Source organism: Aedes aegypti, chromosome 1, assembly GCF_002204515.2.
Source record: "Aedes aegypti strain LVP_AGWG chromosome 1, AaegL5.0 Primary Assembly, whole genome shotgun sequence".
Taxonomy (NCBI): domain Eukaryota; kingdom Metazoa; phylum Arthropoda; class Insecta; order Diptera; family Culicidae; genus Aedes; species Aedes aegypti.
In genome coordinates, this window is record NC_035107.1 from 207,076,010 (window position 1) to 207,095,273 (window position 19,264).

General features: G+C 38.8%; 1 protein-coding gene across 13 annotated transcripts in view; it reads right to left on the reverse strand.

Annotated features, from left to right (window-relative positions):
- Positions 1 to 5,616: 5,616 nt before the first annotated feature.
- The window catches only part of LOC5572572 (forkhead box protein N2), a 65,698-nt gene continuing 52,050 nt past the window's right edge, over positions 5,617 to 19,264 (reverse strand). For all 13 annotated transcript variants that reach the window (XM_021857361.1, XM_021857359.1, XM_021857355.1 and 10 more), the window contains 2 exons: positions 12,882 to 14,450; positions 5,617 to 7,360 (listed from right to left, as the gene is read on the reverse strand). In XM_021857361.1, the coding sequence (XP_021713053.1) occupies positions 6,872 to 7,360; positions 12,882 to 14,450 (2,058 nt within the window). In that variant the 3' untranslated portion in view covers positions 5,617 to 6,871. The remainder of the gene's footprint in view (positions 7,361 to 12,881; positions 14,451 to 19,264) is intronic.

A 19,264-nucleotide genomic window follows, 5' to 3' on the forward strand; every position in this document is an offset into this window, starting at 1 on the left:
CAAACCTTTCCTTTTATTTGATTTTATTATTATAAAATCATTATAATAAATAATATCGCATCACTTACCAAGGTGAATCCTGATCAAGCAGCTATGATCCCGCCCCACTAACAAAACTCCTTCCCGTGACAACCATGAAGATGCAGAGGTGATCTCAGTTTCTGGATGTCACACTAACATTCCTTCCCTTCCCCGATGACCGTAACGACGTGGCCGGCGTCGTTATTGACTTTTCAATGTTTGGAGTTCTCGAAAGTGTACATTGAAGATGGAAAGCTACTCCCAAGCAACATCTCATGCAGAGGCGACTCGTAACCTCACTTTTTACCTGTTCTACGCATCTAAAAATGCCGTTTTTCGACAAATTGGGATCATAAAGCCAATAGTAAATGATTGAAATCTTCCTTTCTAGCAAATCTTCACTTAATAGATGCAAATTGGTTGCATAAAATCAAGAATTTTTATTCGTGGAACAGGTAGATTTGAGGTTGGGGAATCGCCACTGATCTCTTGGTTCCTTGTGCAACTTCGATTATTCTGGTCAATCACGGAGTAGCAACTACGAATTGTACGGTCATCAATGCTTATGCTTATGCTTTAGATATTTTACCAAGGAATCGCACATGAATTCCTACGCTTTTTCATGTTAATTCCTTTAGAGTTCATTTATGGTTACTTCCAGGAATCGTTCCAACAGTTTCTCGAGGGATTATTCGATTCATCATAATGCTCCTATTGATTTTTTTCTAGAAGTTTCTTCAGCATTTCATCCAAACGTTTTCCAATGAATTTCTCGAATAAAATACCCTTGGAATCTTCTTAAGTTTATTCAAGGTTCCACACCAGTTAACACCACTGCAAATTTTCCAATAATTACTCCGATTATTCTCATACAAACTTCTTTGGAAATTCCTTCCGATGTTATTCAAGGAATTAGAATTCTGAAAATCATACAAGATAAGCTATTCGATCGATTTTTGTTTTCAATATCTTAACAATTGATCTAGGAAATCTTCTCAAACTTCCTCAAGTGTCTAGGAGTTCTTTTGGGGATCCTTGTTAATCAAGAGTTATGTACTTTGAACCTTATACAAGCTTCATCGGAGTTTACTTTAGGTTTTCTTCTAAAATATTACTCGTCCAGGTTTTTATCAAACATTTAACTAATAATATCTGAAAAATTTGCATGCAATTTCTTTAGAGATATTATTTTAAAAATGCCTGAAAAAATATTCGAAGACTTACTTGGGAAATATCTCAAAAAACTGGAGTACTTTCTTAAGAAATCTTAGAAGGAATCTCTAGGGTACATTCAGAAAGTATCCACAGAGAAATTTCAAGTTGAAATGTTAAAGATATTCCTAAAATCAATGTTGTAGGTGATTCTAAGAAAGACCCAGAGGTGCTTTCTGGAGAAGATACTGTTTTTTAGATGTTCCAAACGGGTATTTTTGAGAGTGCCCAAAATAAAGCGATGGAAGAATCGTTGTCTGGAGAACTTAAGTCTTTGTTGGGGAATCTTTGGAGGAATTCCCAATAAAATCACTGAGGTGTTTTCTATGTTTTTTTTTTTTTTTCAAAAAATCCATATTGTATTCTTGAGGTTTCTAAAATGAAATTGTAGGGTGAATTCATTGGAAAATGATCACTAAAGAACTAAAGAAATCTTTGTTTTTTGTTAAAGTGTTTTGAAGCCATTTAAGACCTATTGTTAGAAATGAATTCAAATTCATTCAAAATTTATAATGTTAGAAATGAATTCAAATTCATTCAAAATTTAAATTCAATAATCATAAGAATTTAAGAGTTTTTCTTGAGCCTGGAATTATTGCTTAAGACCTGGAAATAACCTGGAAATATCAGGGAATTTCATTTTAGTAAACGAGTAGACACTCTGAAACGGCTTTCGAAGCGTTCTAATAGATAGCATACATTCAACATAGTTTAATTCTCATTGATTTTATTATTTTTTTGTTTGTTGTTTAAATCCCTTTCATACATATTTTTGATACAAAAAATGTTCTGCTCTGTTATTTCCTCCTTCTCTTCTTTTTAGTGTACAATATTTCCACAAGGAGGTGGCGGCGGTTCTAAGTTAGCGTGAAATTGTCAACTCTTATAGATCTCAAAATGTGTTAAAATTTCATCTTTTACAAACATTTTTCACCTGAATTCGTTTCATAATTAATTTTCCATTTCATGCCACATGTTCTGTGGTTTGCTTTGCCAATTTATTCAAATCTTATCGTTCTTCATACACTTTACACTAATTACAAAAGAGGATAAATCATACAAATAAACAAAAAGGAAGGGTTTTTACCTTTCCTTACATCCGATTGGTTCAGCTTACACGAAAATTAAATGAGAAACTATCGTCTACCTCCTGAACATGGAAGTTTGTGGTCCTTAAAAGTAAATTGATCCATTTTTTACACGAAAATAAGCGTCTATTTCAATGATATTTCTAAACTGGTTCGAAGATACGGAATGGGTAACTGCTCGACAATAATCAAACGATTTCCCATTCACAATCTCCGTCAGATTCTTTTTGTACTGTTTTCATCGTGTGTGTATCAACGAGGAAGTTTCAAGGTGATGGGGTTGGTCTTAACTAAGTGTGTCTAAATCTGCTGCAAAATATTCGTAGATTTGTACGAAAAACAAAAAAAACTATTCTTTTGTATGAATCTTCCATTTCTTCTCACATTCCTTAACGCTACAGTGTAAACTAGTTAGACGCGAAAAATACTGCACTGGTCATTCTCATTCGTCGCTGCACAAGCGATCCATCATGATCATTGTCTTTGCCTTGTTAGAAAAAAATAAAGTAAAATAAAAAAGATTCTTTTTCAAGTGTTTCCACCATTTTGTTCGCTCCTATCTAATCTCCTGGGATTTTAAGGTTACAAACACGGACGACAACTAAATTATTTGGATTTGTTCGTGGGCGAGTCCCGAATCGGGGAATTTTATACAAGAAGGAGAGACATAGTTAATAAACTATAATTACAAGGGGAAGGGAAACAAATAGAAATGAGGGATTATCCTTAACGGTAAATGAAATTAAGCGTTTTCCACATTAGAAACTAAAATAATGCTGGTTTAAAACAAGGTTTTATTTTATACATAATTGTCAACTACTCAAAAGTAACTTAGCGCTAACTATATTTACAACAAATAGTAAAAAAAATATGATAAACATAAAATGCACGATCACTCTCAATGTTAGGATTACATGAAACAAAATGGATGAAACGTGGTTGAGATTATTTAAGGTACACTAGGCATATTAGAATCGAAACAAAGAATGTGATTGTGTGGGGGGTTGTACTTTGCAGAATGATTGCGTTGGGGATTGTATCACTTAGCATGGAATGTTGTAGTTCACAATTTCACGTCGATTACGGTCAGTGCTTTGTTTACTCTATACTCATAAGTAAGTAACCAAAACACCAAAAGTAATGCGTTAAAGGTCCCAATAGTGAAAAATATTTGGGTTATGGGCCCAAAATAAGGGTAAAAAATGGCGTATTAGAATACTGGATGATTTCGCAATAGATTGGCAGGGAAATTCCGTGCATTTAGAAGTTTGTCTCGTATACTTATTATGAAACAGAGGTTATTTTGTAGGCAGTTGAACTAAAAATGCTGACCGCCAACCTCTGCGGTTGTACATGAAATCAATAACAAGAACAGTGCTGTAAAAATTCGACACTTTGCGCGACGTTCGTTTCGTTGCCATGGTCAGCAGTCACAGCACGAGGTTTAGAATGAACGTCGATAAACACAAGAAGTCAAGTGTCAATTGAATGTCGTCTGACAAGATGATATTTGCATAAATCATATGTTTTGTATGTTATTCAGACTCCGTATCATAAACAATATGAATAGTTTGATCTTGCCTGTTAGGCAGCGCCCATTTATTACGTAACGCCAAATTTGGAAAATTTCGACCCCCTCCCCCCCGTCCGTAACGCTTTTTTTATGAAAAATTTCAAATTTTTGTATGAGCCGTAACGCTTGAGCCTACTCCCCCCTCCCCCTATAGCGTTACGTAATTTGTGGACGCCCCCTTATGTCGAATGTGACACACATACAGTGAAAGCAGAACAGAAACAAACAAAACCTTAGCGTTTCGTGGCGAAGCTATCGTGATCAGTGGCATTCAATTGACATTTTTCTTTTCGACATTCGTTTGATCGCTCGTGTCGAGAATGTTTAATGGAAGAGCTGCCGAAAACGCGTCGACTACCGTGATTGCTTACAACACTGAACAAGAAGGCGAAAGGGGGTATTATGCGCCATTCTCAAGAAATGCGGAAGTTCAAAAAGAAGCTCAACGCAATAAATCCAAGATGTGCAGGGATTTGTTGGTGAAGCATTGGCGCATTTTAATGAACGAATGTGAGATGATAGAAAGTGGACACAAACTAAGAAGCAGAACAGCTACCGGAAGAGTAGAAGGAGGGGGTAATATGCCCAATTTACAAGGAGTTTTCCAAAGCTTCAAACGAATCTTGAAACGATTAGCCTACTGTGGAAATGCTTTTCAAAAAATGCTCTTCAACCTCTACAGGACAGTTTTTCATGATTTCTTGGTGAAACTTTTCAAACTTTTGAAGAGAAGCTTGCCAGGAGAAGCTCTCCAAGTTTCACAAGAAAAACTCTTCAAGCTTAGAAGAAGTAGCTCTCAAAGCTTGCACCACAAGCTTGTTAGGCATGCCAGGAGAAGGCCTTGAAGCACACCAGGAAAAGCTCTCCAAATTTCACAGTTAAACATCTCCAGGTTTGAAAGAAACAATAGGCACTAGCTTTGCAGGAGAATTTATCAACAGCCTAAAAGTAGCTCTGTAAGCTCAACAGAAGCTTTTCAAGCACACCAGAAGAAGTTTTCCAAAGTTTCAATGGACGCTCTACAAGCCTCTAAGGAAAAGCTCTTCAAGCTTCTCAGATGAAGCTCTTCGAATATTCCAGGTGAAGGTATTGAAGATTCCCAGAAAAAACTCACTAGGCTCAGAGAAGCTCTTCAAGGATCCTAGGTGAAGCTCAATCTACACTTTTGTGTGAAGATCGCGAACTCCTCAATGATATACGAAGAAAACCTTGAATATTAACGGACTAAATATTTCACTTGTTTCGGGGTCAAAACGTATCGAGACGTATACGACTAGAACCTATACGAGCCGATCACCAATTGGCGAACATCTTCAAAATGGTATAGGATGTTGGAAGAGTCGAAAATTTCCGACGCACCGTATTGGATTCCACAATACAGAGATGTAGAAGTACGCCTATTTCATATTAATGCACTGTGGTGCTTGAGAGAAACCAGTTGTCAATCTGATGCGAGTTACCAATATCTGACCTTATTTTGTAAATTATTTTGAAAATTGAGCTTGAAGTTTTCTAAATCTGTTCAATTATTCGAATAACACTCTGGTTGAATTCATAGAGCGGCTTTCCAACACTCAACCAAAAGTGAAGTTGAACACGTCTCAAAAACTAACATTTACAGCCTTCCAAAGTGATACAATCCAACGTGTTTTGAACTTACAATCTACTAACTAAGGAGTCGCGGCATGATTTTTCAGTAATTTTGGTTCATTTATCTTCTCATTAAAAAAGAAGTAACTTTCGGTCTGTTGATCTTTCCCATTAAAAACTCTACTTGAACGATTTCCATCAATTGCTAGAGTAAACTTTTTAAGTTTAGTTTTCCAAACACATTTGTATAGGAAATTAATAAAAAAGGAAGCAACTTCCGAATTGTATAATAAATAATCAGAAATAGTGTGTACAAAAATTATCTTTAAAGGTTATGTTTATAGAAAATTATTGAGAAAAACGTATATTTGATCCTGTTTGAATAGTTACTCATTAATCCGGGAAAGTTTACTGTAATAATTGAGGAAAGAAAGAGCGATTGTGAAAGATCCGTTATGTTTGCTGAAAGTTACACGCGAAAAAAATATAACAACAAAAACAACGAAAATAATATATAGCAGTTATAAAAATGTGGTATTTTGTTTGGGTAGGGACTACTGGCTAACTTCACATTTCACGAGATTTTCAAACATTTTCTCAAAAGCATGAATCGATTCGGCTTTGGTTCGCATATCTAACCTCACTTTTTCCCGGAAACTTTAGTAAATAAACTACCGCCATCTATGTGTCAAACTTTCTGTGGAGAAAAATTGAGCTCAGAAAACTCACAGCGAAATCCAAAACCGAATCCCGGCACATGCTTCTGGACACCACAAACATTCGTCAACGAATCGAACTTGCTCTGCAGAATGTGATTCGATTGCGAATTAAAAAAATCATTTCTTTTGTAAACTTAAGATTATGCAATTTTTCAATACGAAGACAGAGAGACGAAAAAATACCGAATCGAATCGGCGATGAACGAAAGAAAACTTTACTACCACAATCGGGTGCTGTTATCACATGTTTGAAAGATAATACAAGAACGCGTCGCTAAATCGCGTGAGATCCTAGTAAAAATAATTGCTGATGGTTCTTATGTGTCTGGTTTTTTCACGTATGTGTTAATCTCCATCGAACTGTTCGTTTTGTATTTCTTTTCCCTTGAACCGGTGGTTATGTTGTTTGTTCTGACTATTTATCGTTCGTTAAACTGTTTGTATTTTACGAGAGACCACTATTTTTTGTTAGAAAAAAATTGTTCTAAATTATATCGTAACTAAAATTGTACAAAAGTATAACTTTATCACCGACGGGGGGAACCTAGCGAAAGTAGGGGGGTTTGCTTTACAATTTACCACATTCAAAAATAGAACCATTTCGTTAGTTTTGTTTTGCCTATTGCTAAGGTTTGGAAAGTTTACCACGCTTTCCAGACGCGAGGACATTAGGCTATTCGAGTGACCAAGGGGGTCTTTCGTCGGTTGTGATGGTGCTGTTGCTGTTGATGGATCTGCTGGAATTGCTGCTGCCCACTGCTGTTCGTATTGCTGGTGAATTGGAACTGTTGCCCGTTGGCCAGTTGGATTTGATTGACGGTAGTCGTTCCATGCACGATCGTATTCGTAGCCGTCACAGCGGTCGATGAGGTACTGAGGCTATTTACTGCTCCAGTGGAAACGTTCGACGCCGCAGGTGAGATGGAGTAGTTGACGTCGAGCCTCGCCCGCTTCGCCATGGGTTGAAGCTGCTGGAAGGAAAGCTGTTGCTGCTGAGCTTGTTGAGCCACTTGATGCTGGAGGTGGGTGCCGTTCGGTTGCGAGGAGATGTAGACCGACTCGTCTTCGTCTTCCAGCGAGAGCAGATCTTTCTGCACAAATTCGAGCGTGAAGCCTTCCTTCGAGTCCACGTTTATGTCGTCGTAAAACTCCGGCACCTGAAAGCGATAGGAGATGTATTATGATTCAGCTCGTCAGTTGAAATAACATTTCAGAATTATACTTAGAATATATAAGCTTAGAGAGTGAGAGGTTTTGCATACTTTTTCATCATTCACATCTAAGATCTATAACCTTTGTGTATAAACTATAGACTATCTATAAACTTCGCAGGTGAAGCTTTCTTGAAGAAGCTATCCAAACAACTGTCCAGGAGAAGTTCTCCCTCCAAGCTTTCCAATAGAAGCTCTCCAAGTTTTCCAGCAGAAGATCTTCCAACTTCCCAGAAGCTTTCTATGTTTCATAAAAGAAACTGGTCAAGCTTCCCATGAGAAGCTCCTCAAGGTTCCCAAAGCTCTTCGAACTTTCCAGAAGAAGTCTTTCAAGCATCCCAGGAGAAGCATCCCAAATTATGCTTTCTAGGTGAAGCACTCAAAGCTTTCTAGAAGAAGAACTTCAAGTTTCCCAGAAAAAGTTAGCCAAGTTTCTGAAAAACTCTTCAAGCTTTACAGAAGAAGATTCCTAAGCTTGTCAGTAGAAGCTCTCTGAACAGCTTTGCATGCCACCCAAAAAGTTCTCCAAGCTTCAGCAGGGTGTCTGCTCATTTACAGAAATGATATTCCCTGATATTTCCAGGTTTTCCAGGTTTTAAAAAATAATTCCAGATTGAAAAAAAAAATCCCAAAATATACGAATGGATAATTTTAGAACACTAAAAACACTTTTTTAAATGATAGGTATCCTTGAAAATAAATGTATCTAACAAAAACATTTCTTACTTCAATAAACATATATATCTGTTTTGTTCTTAACGTGTACACATAGAAAAAATCAACTAAATTTGTAATTTATATTTAATTGTCACGAAAATCAAGAATGTTTCAAAATATAATTCAATTTAATGATCTGAAAGTGCCTTTAATCATCAAAGCCATATATGAAAAAATAATCTTTTGGATCTTAAGGGGAAATAGTCCTACCCTTAAAATGGGATTCAGATTTATGGACATCAGCGACATACCCACAATATTTTTCTGGAGAACGTTTTGTATTTTCCCTATAGATGATATATTAGGGAAATCAGGGTTAGTAGCAAATGATCGAATTAGAAATAAGAAGTTTAGACACCTCTTGCTTGAAAAAAAAAAGAATTATGAATACTAAAACAAACCTCACAGGTATCACGAGACGAGAGTTTATTCCCTAAGTTGAACAGACCTAAGTATATTTTTTTTTGTATGGTAGGGGGGCTGGGGGCAAGAAGGACACCTTAAGATATATAGGTTCAAATCATGGTTGATTAGCACAATTTTTGAAGATTATTCCAGTGTAGGGGCAATCTCAGCTCTTGTTCTAAATGATGTTATCGATAGATTTCAAAAATATAAGAAACACATGATGATTTGAGATTTTTGAAAATGTCCCTTCTTATGAGGTTTTTAAACGAGGCACGGGGCAAGAGTGCCACTCGTATGGGGCAAGAAGACCACCAGAGCAAAATGCCACAAATTTTGTATATTATTATTTCCCCGCGTAAAGGATAAATTGTAGAGTAAGTTAAGATAAAAACTGGAGGATAAAAGTTGACTAATAGTTAAAAAGTAATTTTACGAAATTAATTTAGTTTTCATCTCATTTGACTGTAAAAATAATGGTAAACATTTTCAGAAACCATTTGGAATGTCCAAGATGGTTTATTTTGATTTTATTTAGTAGGAAACATTGATTGAATGCAATATTAAACAAGAAAAATAAAAGTTCATTTGATTTTATATGAGAAAATTGCGGTGTCCCTCTTGCCCCATAAGACATACTTTTATTATATATGTAAAATTTAATGTCAAAAGGACTTTTTTGAAAAAAAATCCTCACAGCTATATTAAACAATTGAAAATCATCAATATTGTGCGGAAAAATTAATATGTTTTGTATTTATTGGGAGTCAAACCTTGTTTTCCAGTCTTACATTCTTATAATATTTCGCATGTTTTGCGTTGGTGAGTTAAAGACATTTTTCTAATTTTTTGTACTAAACATTTTTAACTGTAATATTTACACAACCCTCAATTAGTACTCATTTTATACTTATCCTGCGTTCAACATCAAAAAATTGATTTGAACTACGTGAAATTAGAAGTGGCACTCTTGCCCCGGGTGTCCTTCTTGCCCCATGTCCCCCTATTCAGTTGGAGCTGCCTGACAGCTTAACTTGTCAAGGCTGAACCCTCGGTCTGGCTTTTGCCAAGTTTCCCCTCTACCAGGACCAATACTCAGACGGACTAGGCTATGGTGCCCACATGAACACTGTTTTTTATTCGTATTGTGACATGGTACTTTTTGAAAAATACCCATATTCCCTTGCTTCTGAGAAAAGGAAGCATTGTGAAAATCGGCAGCTCCATCAGAATTTGTGTAGTAGTGTCATTACTAATACTGTCTAGTCGAAATGGTTTTGAATAATTTGTCATTTAAGTGCTATTTTGATTACTCCTGTCTTTTACGTAAGATTAGAATCTTATATGTAAATTGTCGTCAAGTCTTAACAAAATTGTCTGTTTAGTAGTAGTTCTAGTTAATTTCGTTTTTTTGTTGTTAAAAGTTTTTATTGGTCATTACGTTCATATATCCTTAAAGAAAAAATCACTTTCCTTGTCCGTTCAACTATTTCTCGAAACTAGCAAGTGTACCCAGCAAGTGTGTAATATTTAAGAGTAAAGTTACCTTAGGCTTCTATAAAAGTCTCCTACAAGATTCACTTTTCGGTGGCAAATGCAATGTTTCACAACGCCTACTTTCTACTTGTAAATTTTGCGAAAATGAAGCTGGAATTAGATTGTTTATACCTGGGAGGGAGGCACCGATACTACACACGAAATTGGATACAATTGTTTTCCAAATTGCAAGATAACTCCAGTTTACCAACGACAATCAAGGCAGGCTTAGTGAAAATCGCTAGTTTTCAATTGTTGTGTGCCTTCGATTTTTCTGGACAAACATTGAAAAAGGGCTACAGTTTTCTATGCGTTTTGTTTTCAGTTTTAATGAAAACAGTAAAAAAGCCTCATTCCAATACGTTACATTCAATAAGAATTACCGGTGCTCTCGTGACGTTACTTTTAAATGAACATGAATTGATTCTAATTCGATTTTTGCTACTTTTGATGAAATGCAAAAATATGCTTAAGCTAATTACGCGCTTTTATCATGTTTGTCCATTGTTTAAGATCCGGGCTCACAGTGACAGTTCGTGACAGCAAAATCTCGGCTCACTGTGATGTACAAAAATTTTGTATTGGTTTCTCCCTCCCAGGTTTATACCATTGTTACAGAAGAGGTATTCCTTGTTATGGTAATGTAAAAACCATATTCAAATAAGATTGTCGCCATATATTTCTACTCAGTGAATCTACTAGTCATTTTCCTCAGAGTTATATTGCCTACGTCGTATATGATAACGATATATGTAGCTAGCTAATAGTAAGAGTGGCTACGGATCATTCTGGTTAGCAAAAGGCAAACTGATCGTCGCGAATAATATTAATGTCCACTTCGAATAGATTAATTATTTAAAGTGGGCATCAATGCTATCAATGACGCAAAACGTTCGTTGGATCACATCCGAGATATTATTGTGTCTATGCCATATGAATTATGACGTGGCTTTAAGCAAAAAGTGCCAAAATGTGATACCACCACTACAGGTTACGCCTTTGGTTTCCATCATATGGGCTAATGGATTATGCCCTCCCATCGCGGCAAGGTCGCATAACCAAGTGGAGGGAGCAAAAGCTCTCCAAACTTCTCCGGATCAAATCTCCAAGCTTGTTAGAAAAACTCTAAGTTTCCCAGAATATTTTTTTTTATAATCTTCAGAAGAAGCTTCCGAGGAGAAGTTTTCAAAACGTTCCAATAGAAGCTTTTCTAAATTTTAAGAAAAAAAAAACACCTCTTCGAGCCTTCCAGGATAAGCTACCTACTCAAGATATTGAGCAAAAGCTCTACAAGATTCTCAGGGGAAGATCTCTAAACTTTCTTGAAGTATCTCTCCTAGCTTTCCAAGATAAACTCTTTAAGCTTTCCAGTAGAAGCTCTTCCATATTTCCGGAAGATGCCTTACAAACTTCCTAATACAAGCTGGTGAAGCTATCCAGGAGAAGCTCCCCAAGTATCCTAAGAGAAGCTCACAAAGCTTCAGAGGAAGCTCTCCAAACATCCTAGGAGAATTCTGAACTTCAGTTTCCCAGGAGAAGCTCATCGAAATTCAATTTTTCTCAACAGAAGCTCTCCAAACTTCTGCGGATCAAATCTCCAAGCTTCTCAGGAAAACTCTAAGCTTGAAGAAGTTTTATAAGCGTTCCCGTGAAAGCTTTCCCAAATTTTCAGAAAAAAAACTCTTCAAGCACTCCAGGACAATCTATCTATTCAAGCTTCTGCGAAGAAGCTCTCCAAGCTTCTCAAGTGAAGTTCTTCTAGCTTTATAGGATAAGCTCTATAAGCTTTCCTGTAGAAGTTCTTCCAAATTTTCGGAAGATGCTTTGTCAGCTTCCTAATAGAAGCTGGCCAAGGAGAAGCTTCCCAAGCATCCTAAGAACTTTGTAGTAAATTTAAACAGCTATCAAAAGCATCTAAGCCGCTGTTTGGATAGTTTTCCTGAAATTTTCAAAGAAATATGTTGAAGCTCACATATTTTTAGGGGCCGTTCCTGATTCCTGAAGGTAAGTCCAGGGACGAAAATACTCAACCTACTCTCGCCTACATTGATAATTGCTGGGTAGAATCTTCGGCTCAGATTGGGTACCACTTCTAGTACTGCATTTGGTCCCTCGGTAGTGCAAAAGGTACCCAAGATCGCAGTACACTTTTCACGGCATTCTAGATTACCTTATGAGCCATAAAATTTTGGTCAACTGCAAGGGACATGGAGGTCTTTAATTTGTCTTTGGCTTGACTTTTTTACATTCCGCTTCGGGAAGTTGTATTTTTTGCACGAGACACACTAAAGACGCGTCAATATAATCCATTCCGTGCATCGGATGCTTCATTACCCGTATGGACCGATGCATGAGTTCACTAATTTGACGTTTGAGCGGTGCCGAAATTATTCGTTGCTATGGTCACGTAAATAACACGGCTCCGCTCAAACGTCAAATAGTGAACTCGTGCATTGGTCCATAGCAGCATATTTTTTAATTAATTTGAACCTCATTGATGATCAATTTGCTAAAACTGACACTCTTCTGCTTCTGATAATCAAAAACACCAACGACATACGGGCATCGTTGTTTGTTTTGCCCATCTACTTTTGTGCCATCTTCATTGATACTATCATATTGGTGGTGGTGCGGTTACTTTGATGGTGGCCTAAATTCAGTGAATTGAGTATAATGAGCATGATTTTTTTCGTCCCTGGGTAAGTCTCACAACTTCCTCTCACACTCTGCACTAAAAACTTCTAAAACTTCTAAAACTGATCTTACGAAAGAAAAACCCAATCAGCGAGTTATTCCCCCCCGAACTCACCTCCATATCGAAATCCACATCGACGTCGTCTCCCTCGGGATCCTCCATCGACTCGGGCGTATTGATCAGGAAACTGTCCGCCTCTTGTTCGATTTCGATCTCCTCCTCGGCGTCCACTTCGTCCTCCTCCGCATCCACCGCCTCCTCCTCGATGTCCGAATGGTCCTCCGTGTCTCCGTCGTCATTTTCGCCCTCGTCGCTCTCGCCGGTCGGTCCATGTTTCATTTCGCCCCTTTCCAGCATTGGCAGATGCTCCGGGTGGACCATCGCCTTCCGGATCGCCATCGGGTCCTTCCGGGACCACTTTTGTACCTCTTCGTCCATTTTGGTGATTTTGGCCGGATTCATCGCCCAAAGGCATCCCTTCCGTTGGCCGCCGTTCGTTATGGGTTTCTCGATCTTCTCGAAGCACTTGTTCAGGGACAGGTTGTGTCGGACGGAGTTCTTCCATCCATTCGGGGCCGTCTTGAAGTAAGGGAAGTGCTCGCACATAAAGCTGTAGATCTCCGACACCGGTAACGAGCCGGTGTAGGAGTTCTTCAGTGCCATCGCTATTAGGCAAGAGTAGGAATAGGCTGGTTTGGGGAATCCACTGTCGCCCTGCTGCTTGGAGGGTTTCACCTTTGGCGTGACAGCTGTTACGGCAGTGCTGGAACCATTTGTCATATGCATCATATTAGATGGTTTACCTCCATTGTGAGATACGAAATTTCTGTTGTAGATCTTGGTAGTGGTTCCATTTATGCTGATCAGTTGCGTTTGTCCTTGTTGGACTGTGGTAGTTGTGCCAAGATTCCGCGCAGGACTCGATGCTCGCTTCAATCCGTTCAGACCGGTGGTTCCGTTGAGCGCCGTAATTTTCTGGACGTTCTTAAGGTTTTTGAACTGCACTCCATTGGCGAAGGTTAGTCCACCAATGCCCGCTGCCAGCTTGATGGTATTTCCTTTACCTAATCCCATACCGAGTCCGGAACTGGGGCTGGATACGCCATTCGCAGGTTGATGGTTCCGAATAACGATTTTGTTGCCTTCGTCTTTCAACATCTGACTCGACAGATCCTTTTTGACCTGATCGATGCCATTTATCCGCTGGATCTGCGTAAGTCCAGTGACGGCGGTGGGTTTTTTAACTTCCTGCTGCTGGATTACCATCGGGACCTTGATGGTATTGGGTGAGAAGGTGAGGTGACTTTTTCGCTCTTTGGGACTCGGCAACGTCGGATCGTTCAGCGCACTGACTGTAGCGTTGAGGTTCACATTCTGCTTGGGACTTTTCAGCAGCGACGTCTGGACGGATGTGATCACCGGCATCACGGAGTTTGGGTTCACGCAAGCTCCCACATCGGCGTAGATGTCACTCGAGGGCCACTTGGTTGGTGCTCCGGCACACCAGCCGCTGGCCGCATCGTTCGAGTTTGAATCCAGCTCCAGCGAGGGCAGGTCGAAGTTCATCAGGGAACTGAACTCGTTCACACCGCCGACAACGGTGGCCACCTCGGATTTGATGTCGATGTCCAACATGTCCTGCATCGAGTCCGACACGTACAGGTCCATAATGGGGGTGGTGTCCTGTTGGGAAAGATGGGAGAAAAAGAGAGCGGTTAGCGTGAAATTGATGAAATCCTGTTGAGTGAGTGATTAAGAATGAGTTTCTTGAGTTGCCGTACTCATATTCTGCACGCGTTCTCAAACCTCTGTTTTTCTGCAAAGGTCCATGGACTTTCAACGAACTCGAGACAAAGGATCCTTAATTTATTACATAAAAGCTCTTAATGGAAAGAATAAGTGAATTTCTGATACAAAATAGTGGAAAGGACATGATTAACTAGTTAGACCAAAATAATACACTTTCGCGGCGTCGTTGTCGTTACTGAGCATATTCAGTCAACGGCGAACTTCTCAAGTCCATCCATACATCAAATAACCGTCAAGAATCGCTGCAGCAGAGATAACTCCCAGAATCCCACAATGAATCTGTTAACGCTTTAATGTGCTCATGGTGTTTGTAGAGCACCATCGCTTATCGAAGAAATTTCACATATAAACCAATTCAATTCACTATTGTAAACTTGTTATTCGAATAATGGTAATGTCTGCGGGCATGAAAACGGAGTATGGAGGAGAAGAACGAACTAAGATGCCCAACTCAACGGTAAACCCAGTATCCAGATTCCAGAAAGTCGTTAAAGCTGGATGGGCGGGAAACGTCGTGAGAATGCCGGACAAACATCCCGCAAAATGTAGATGTTCACCCATTGGCGTAAATACGGGGGGCTAGGGGGGTCTAAGCCCCCCCCCCCCTTCCAGAAAAATATATCTCTTATGCTAAGGTAGCATCTTACTTAGGGATTTTATTTTATCGAATGGGTCAAGCCCCTTCTAGGTTTGAGTTCAAGTGACGCTAATGTGTTCACCTCGAATCCGTCAGATTCAAGAAGCAGAGGGGTGGTACGAGCTCGCTGGTTCAACCAAGTGGAGTAGGATCTTAAAAGTGTGGCACGATCGAGAAACTGAAGGGCCAACAGCCAAGGACCGAGTTTGTTGGCGTGCTTAACATTAAGCGAGAGAAAAGCAGGCTCTGTCCCAATTGGGATGTGAACACAGAAGAAGAAATGTTGAAATACTCGAAGCGATACAATACTTAAGGCGTTTATTAGTGTATATACAGTTAACTCTCCCTTACTCGATATTCCGTATCTCGATATCGAGTTAGAGAACCCTAGTAAAAGTTGGTTTTCATGGCTAACTCGATGGTCTCTTGGAACGCAGTTGCACTGCTTTTGTGTTCTGTAACTCGATACCTCCCTAACTCGATGGTCCCTTCAATATCGAGTAAGGGAGAGATGACTGTATTTCAGATTATGCCTTGACATATTCCCTTCGCAACGAATAATAGTGTGTAGTCTCATAAAAGTCCTATTTTGTGCCAGTGTGATTTGAGGGTCACGTGTAGAATGAACGGAAGCAAAACAAAACACCGAAAACAGAATGTTTCTATACAAAAGAATGTGTTTTGGCATTATATTCCATGAAAGCCAACCCGGGAGCATCATGACAGCTGCAGTACAACGTCAGTGTACCGAAAAATTTTGGTCCGTGGTACTGTCAAACTCAATGAAATCGTGGAGTGTGCTCAAAATAGGGCGTAAACTAGAATTATGCTGATGGACATAAAAAAAAGTTTTGCAATTTTTGTTTGGCATTTGGAATATCATTATAAACGAGTGATCATCAAATTACGATTCCCTGAAAGGATTTGTACGGCCATCGGGAAGATTTTGTATGGCCCACGAGCGAGTTTTGGATAGTGGTGTGATGTGATCCGCATGCTGTAAAGTTGCTTATAATAACCGATCCTATGTTTACGAAATTATTTTTTGACCACTTGGCAATTCATACCAAGACTAGTTTGTTAGGGAACGTTCAAATATTACGTAACACAACAGGGGGAGGGAAAGGGTCTTTTGTAGTGTAATCACAGACAAACAGACGTCACACTCTCATCATTGTGCACCGACCACCTTTTGAACGGTCGATTCAAAAATATGGTAGGTGGCCAATCCGCCACCTGCAGCGCTTGCATCGTTTTTGTTCGCTTTTGACGTTTACACATTACCACCATCTGTTGGCCTGTCGGCCAAACACACAGATTTTAGCATTGGGCGTACATGTCCTCGTGACTATGATTTTGACCGATTTGTTCTAAGTGTTACGTCTGTTTGTCTGTGGTGTAACGGTCCATACAATAAATTGAAATCTTCCATACAAAATCTGTTATTCTAGGGAGGGAGGGAATTTAAATAGGCAAATTTCTTCGTTACGTAATATTTGAATCATCCCTTAGATATTTACGAGGATTAATAATTTATGGAAAATTTACTGTAGTTATCCGGCTTTTTACGAGCGCTTATGGCTGCCGACAACAGACTTGCTTTCTTGTAGGGATTGGTCGATTTGAAGTTTGACTTGGGTCCGCTCAATATGAGCCTATGCATGCTATAAAACGTTTGACTTTTACTGTGCGCCCTGTTTTCAAGTTGCCCGTGAGAGAGAGCGAGACAGCACCAACACACGGCGCACAGTAAAAGTCAAAAGAACAAAAGAATTTATGGCACGTACAGAGGCTCATAAAACGACTCAAGCCAAACGTCAAATCGACCGATCCCTACTAGAAAGCGAGCCTATTTGAGGCAGCCATTAGCGCTTTAAAAATCTGGATAAGCTTGAAATCAATCTGAGATCATATCCAGCTTTTGACTCGCAGTACATTTTCTTTTGCGGTTTTGAACACTCTTTTTTCTCACACTCACCCCCAGATATCTAAGTTTCAATCAGATAAACTTATTGGATGAACTATCCAGCTTTATACGAGCGCCAATATCACCAAAAATTAGCCCACTTTTATAAAAAAAAGGGATCCAGTGATCTGACGTTTGACATGGGTCGCTTGGTATGGACTTATCCACCGGTGCACCAAATTTACTCAGTGCATGAATTTTGACACTTGACCAAGGATGGAAATCTAGTGATCATGACAAAACACATGATGCATCGCGGTTGTTCTTTATCCTGCGATCAAAGCAACAATGATTAACCTTTTGTCGTCAAGTTATCATAACAAACTTTGCTCGGCGAATAATGCATCGTGTTGCGTGTATGTTAGCGATTGATTGTTCGCTAATCAAAGTGCTATTATTTTGAGGATTTTTCCACTTTTACTCAGTGATTTACCTCTGGACATGTTGTTTGTGATTCTGAAACCGTTCGAACATTGGTGGTATCCTTTCCACGCGCGAATAGTGAGCTGTTGAAATCATGCTGCTGCAAGAGCGACGGCCCTCTTAGACCGTTCAAATACTGTGTTGTTTATCGCTAGAGACGATTTTTTTCCATCCTTGCACTTGACCGAAAAACGTGGGGAGCATTGAGCTCTAGGCCTTTTCATGTGACAGATCCGTCTATGCATTTGTTTACATCGGTGGAGGACCGGTGCTAACACGGGCCTGTCATTTTCATAGAAGAAATGTCAAAGTGCTTCCCGATCAGCTGATTTGAGACGTCATTTGAATAGGCCTCTTGCCGAGTAGTGATCCTTTATAGAGAGATAAGCGGAAGTAAAATGGAATGATTTGGCAACAGACCAGCAGTGCTGATTTTGCTCGGCGTCGAGAATAATATTGTAGCACGGACATGACTTCCTCATTGCTATAAAGTGTATTTTGTTTCGTTATAGACCTTTGAGCTACATATCAAAACTAATAAACAGCCAAAAAAATCAAAAATCAAAAATCGCATAAACAAAAAATCAAAAAAGTAAAACATTTCATTGGATCCCTACCAGAATGTGAGCTAACTTTTGGCGGCCATTACCGCTTTTGAAAAGCTGGATAGTTCATCCAATGGACTTATCCACGGTCTTCTTTTCTTTTCGTTTTTTTTCGATCTAAATATGTTTACATAAAATGACATCCGCACCAACAAATGTTCACCGGATGAACAATGCGTGGATGAATGTGCAACGAAATCGTTTCTGTATGCAAACATTTTTATATATTTTTCTGTATGCAGTAAAGGTGTTCCTCTCGCTGAAAGTTGCAGCGTGACGTCATCGTACCAGGTCCGTCCCACTCGGGCCCAGATTGGGTACCACTTCTAGTACTGCATTTGGTCCCTCTGTAGTGCAAAAGGTACCCAAGTTTGACAGATCGCAGTACACTTTTCACGGCATTCTAGATTACCTTATGAGCCATAAAATTTTGGGCAACTGCAAGGGACATGGAGGTCTCTAATTTGTATTTGATCGTACATTAGTTCATAGGCTCACGGATAAAAATGGCATTAGTTTGAAACAACCATTTCGTTGGTTGAATTTTAAGCTAAGAATTTGGTTGTTTCAAATTGTATTTTGGTTGAAGCAAAGCTGAATTTTTTGTTTAAGCTAACTTGACATTTAGTCAACATTAACCTAAGAATCAATGTTGTTTTTAATCAAAAAATTGTTTGTTTTGAACTAACACTTAACTTGTTTTAAACAAACGTTAACTTTGCTTTAAGCAAAATTCAGGTTGATGTTTACCACCACCACAACAAAGTTTGTTTGCATAGGATAGTCCGGTAAATTAATTCTTGGCTTTTCAATGACATATATTGCATTAATTGTTGCCACTGTTAGAAAGTATAAATCAAGTAAGATTGTGCAATGTGTAGTTTTGAAGAATTAATACAAAATTAATAAAAAACATTTAATGTGATTTTGATTTCAGAACCTTCCCTTACAAATTTATATCATGATAAATGTAACAATTCCTATCAAAGCTCCTATCAACGCCATGTTTTCTTAACAGAAACGATCAGAACACCAACTTGAACTTCATGCAGAATAT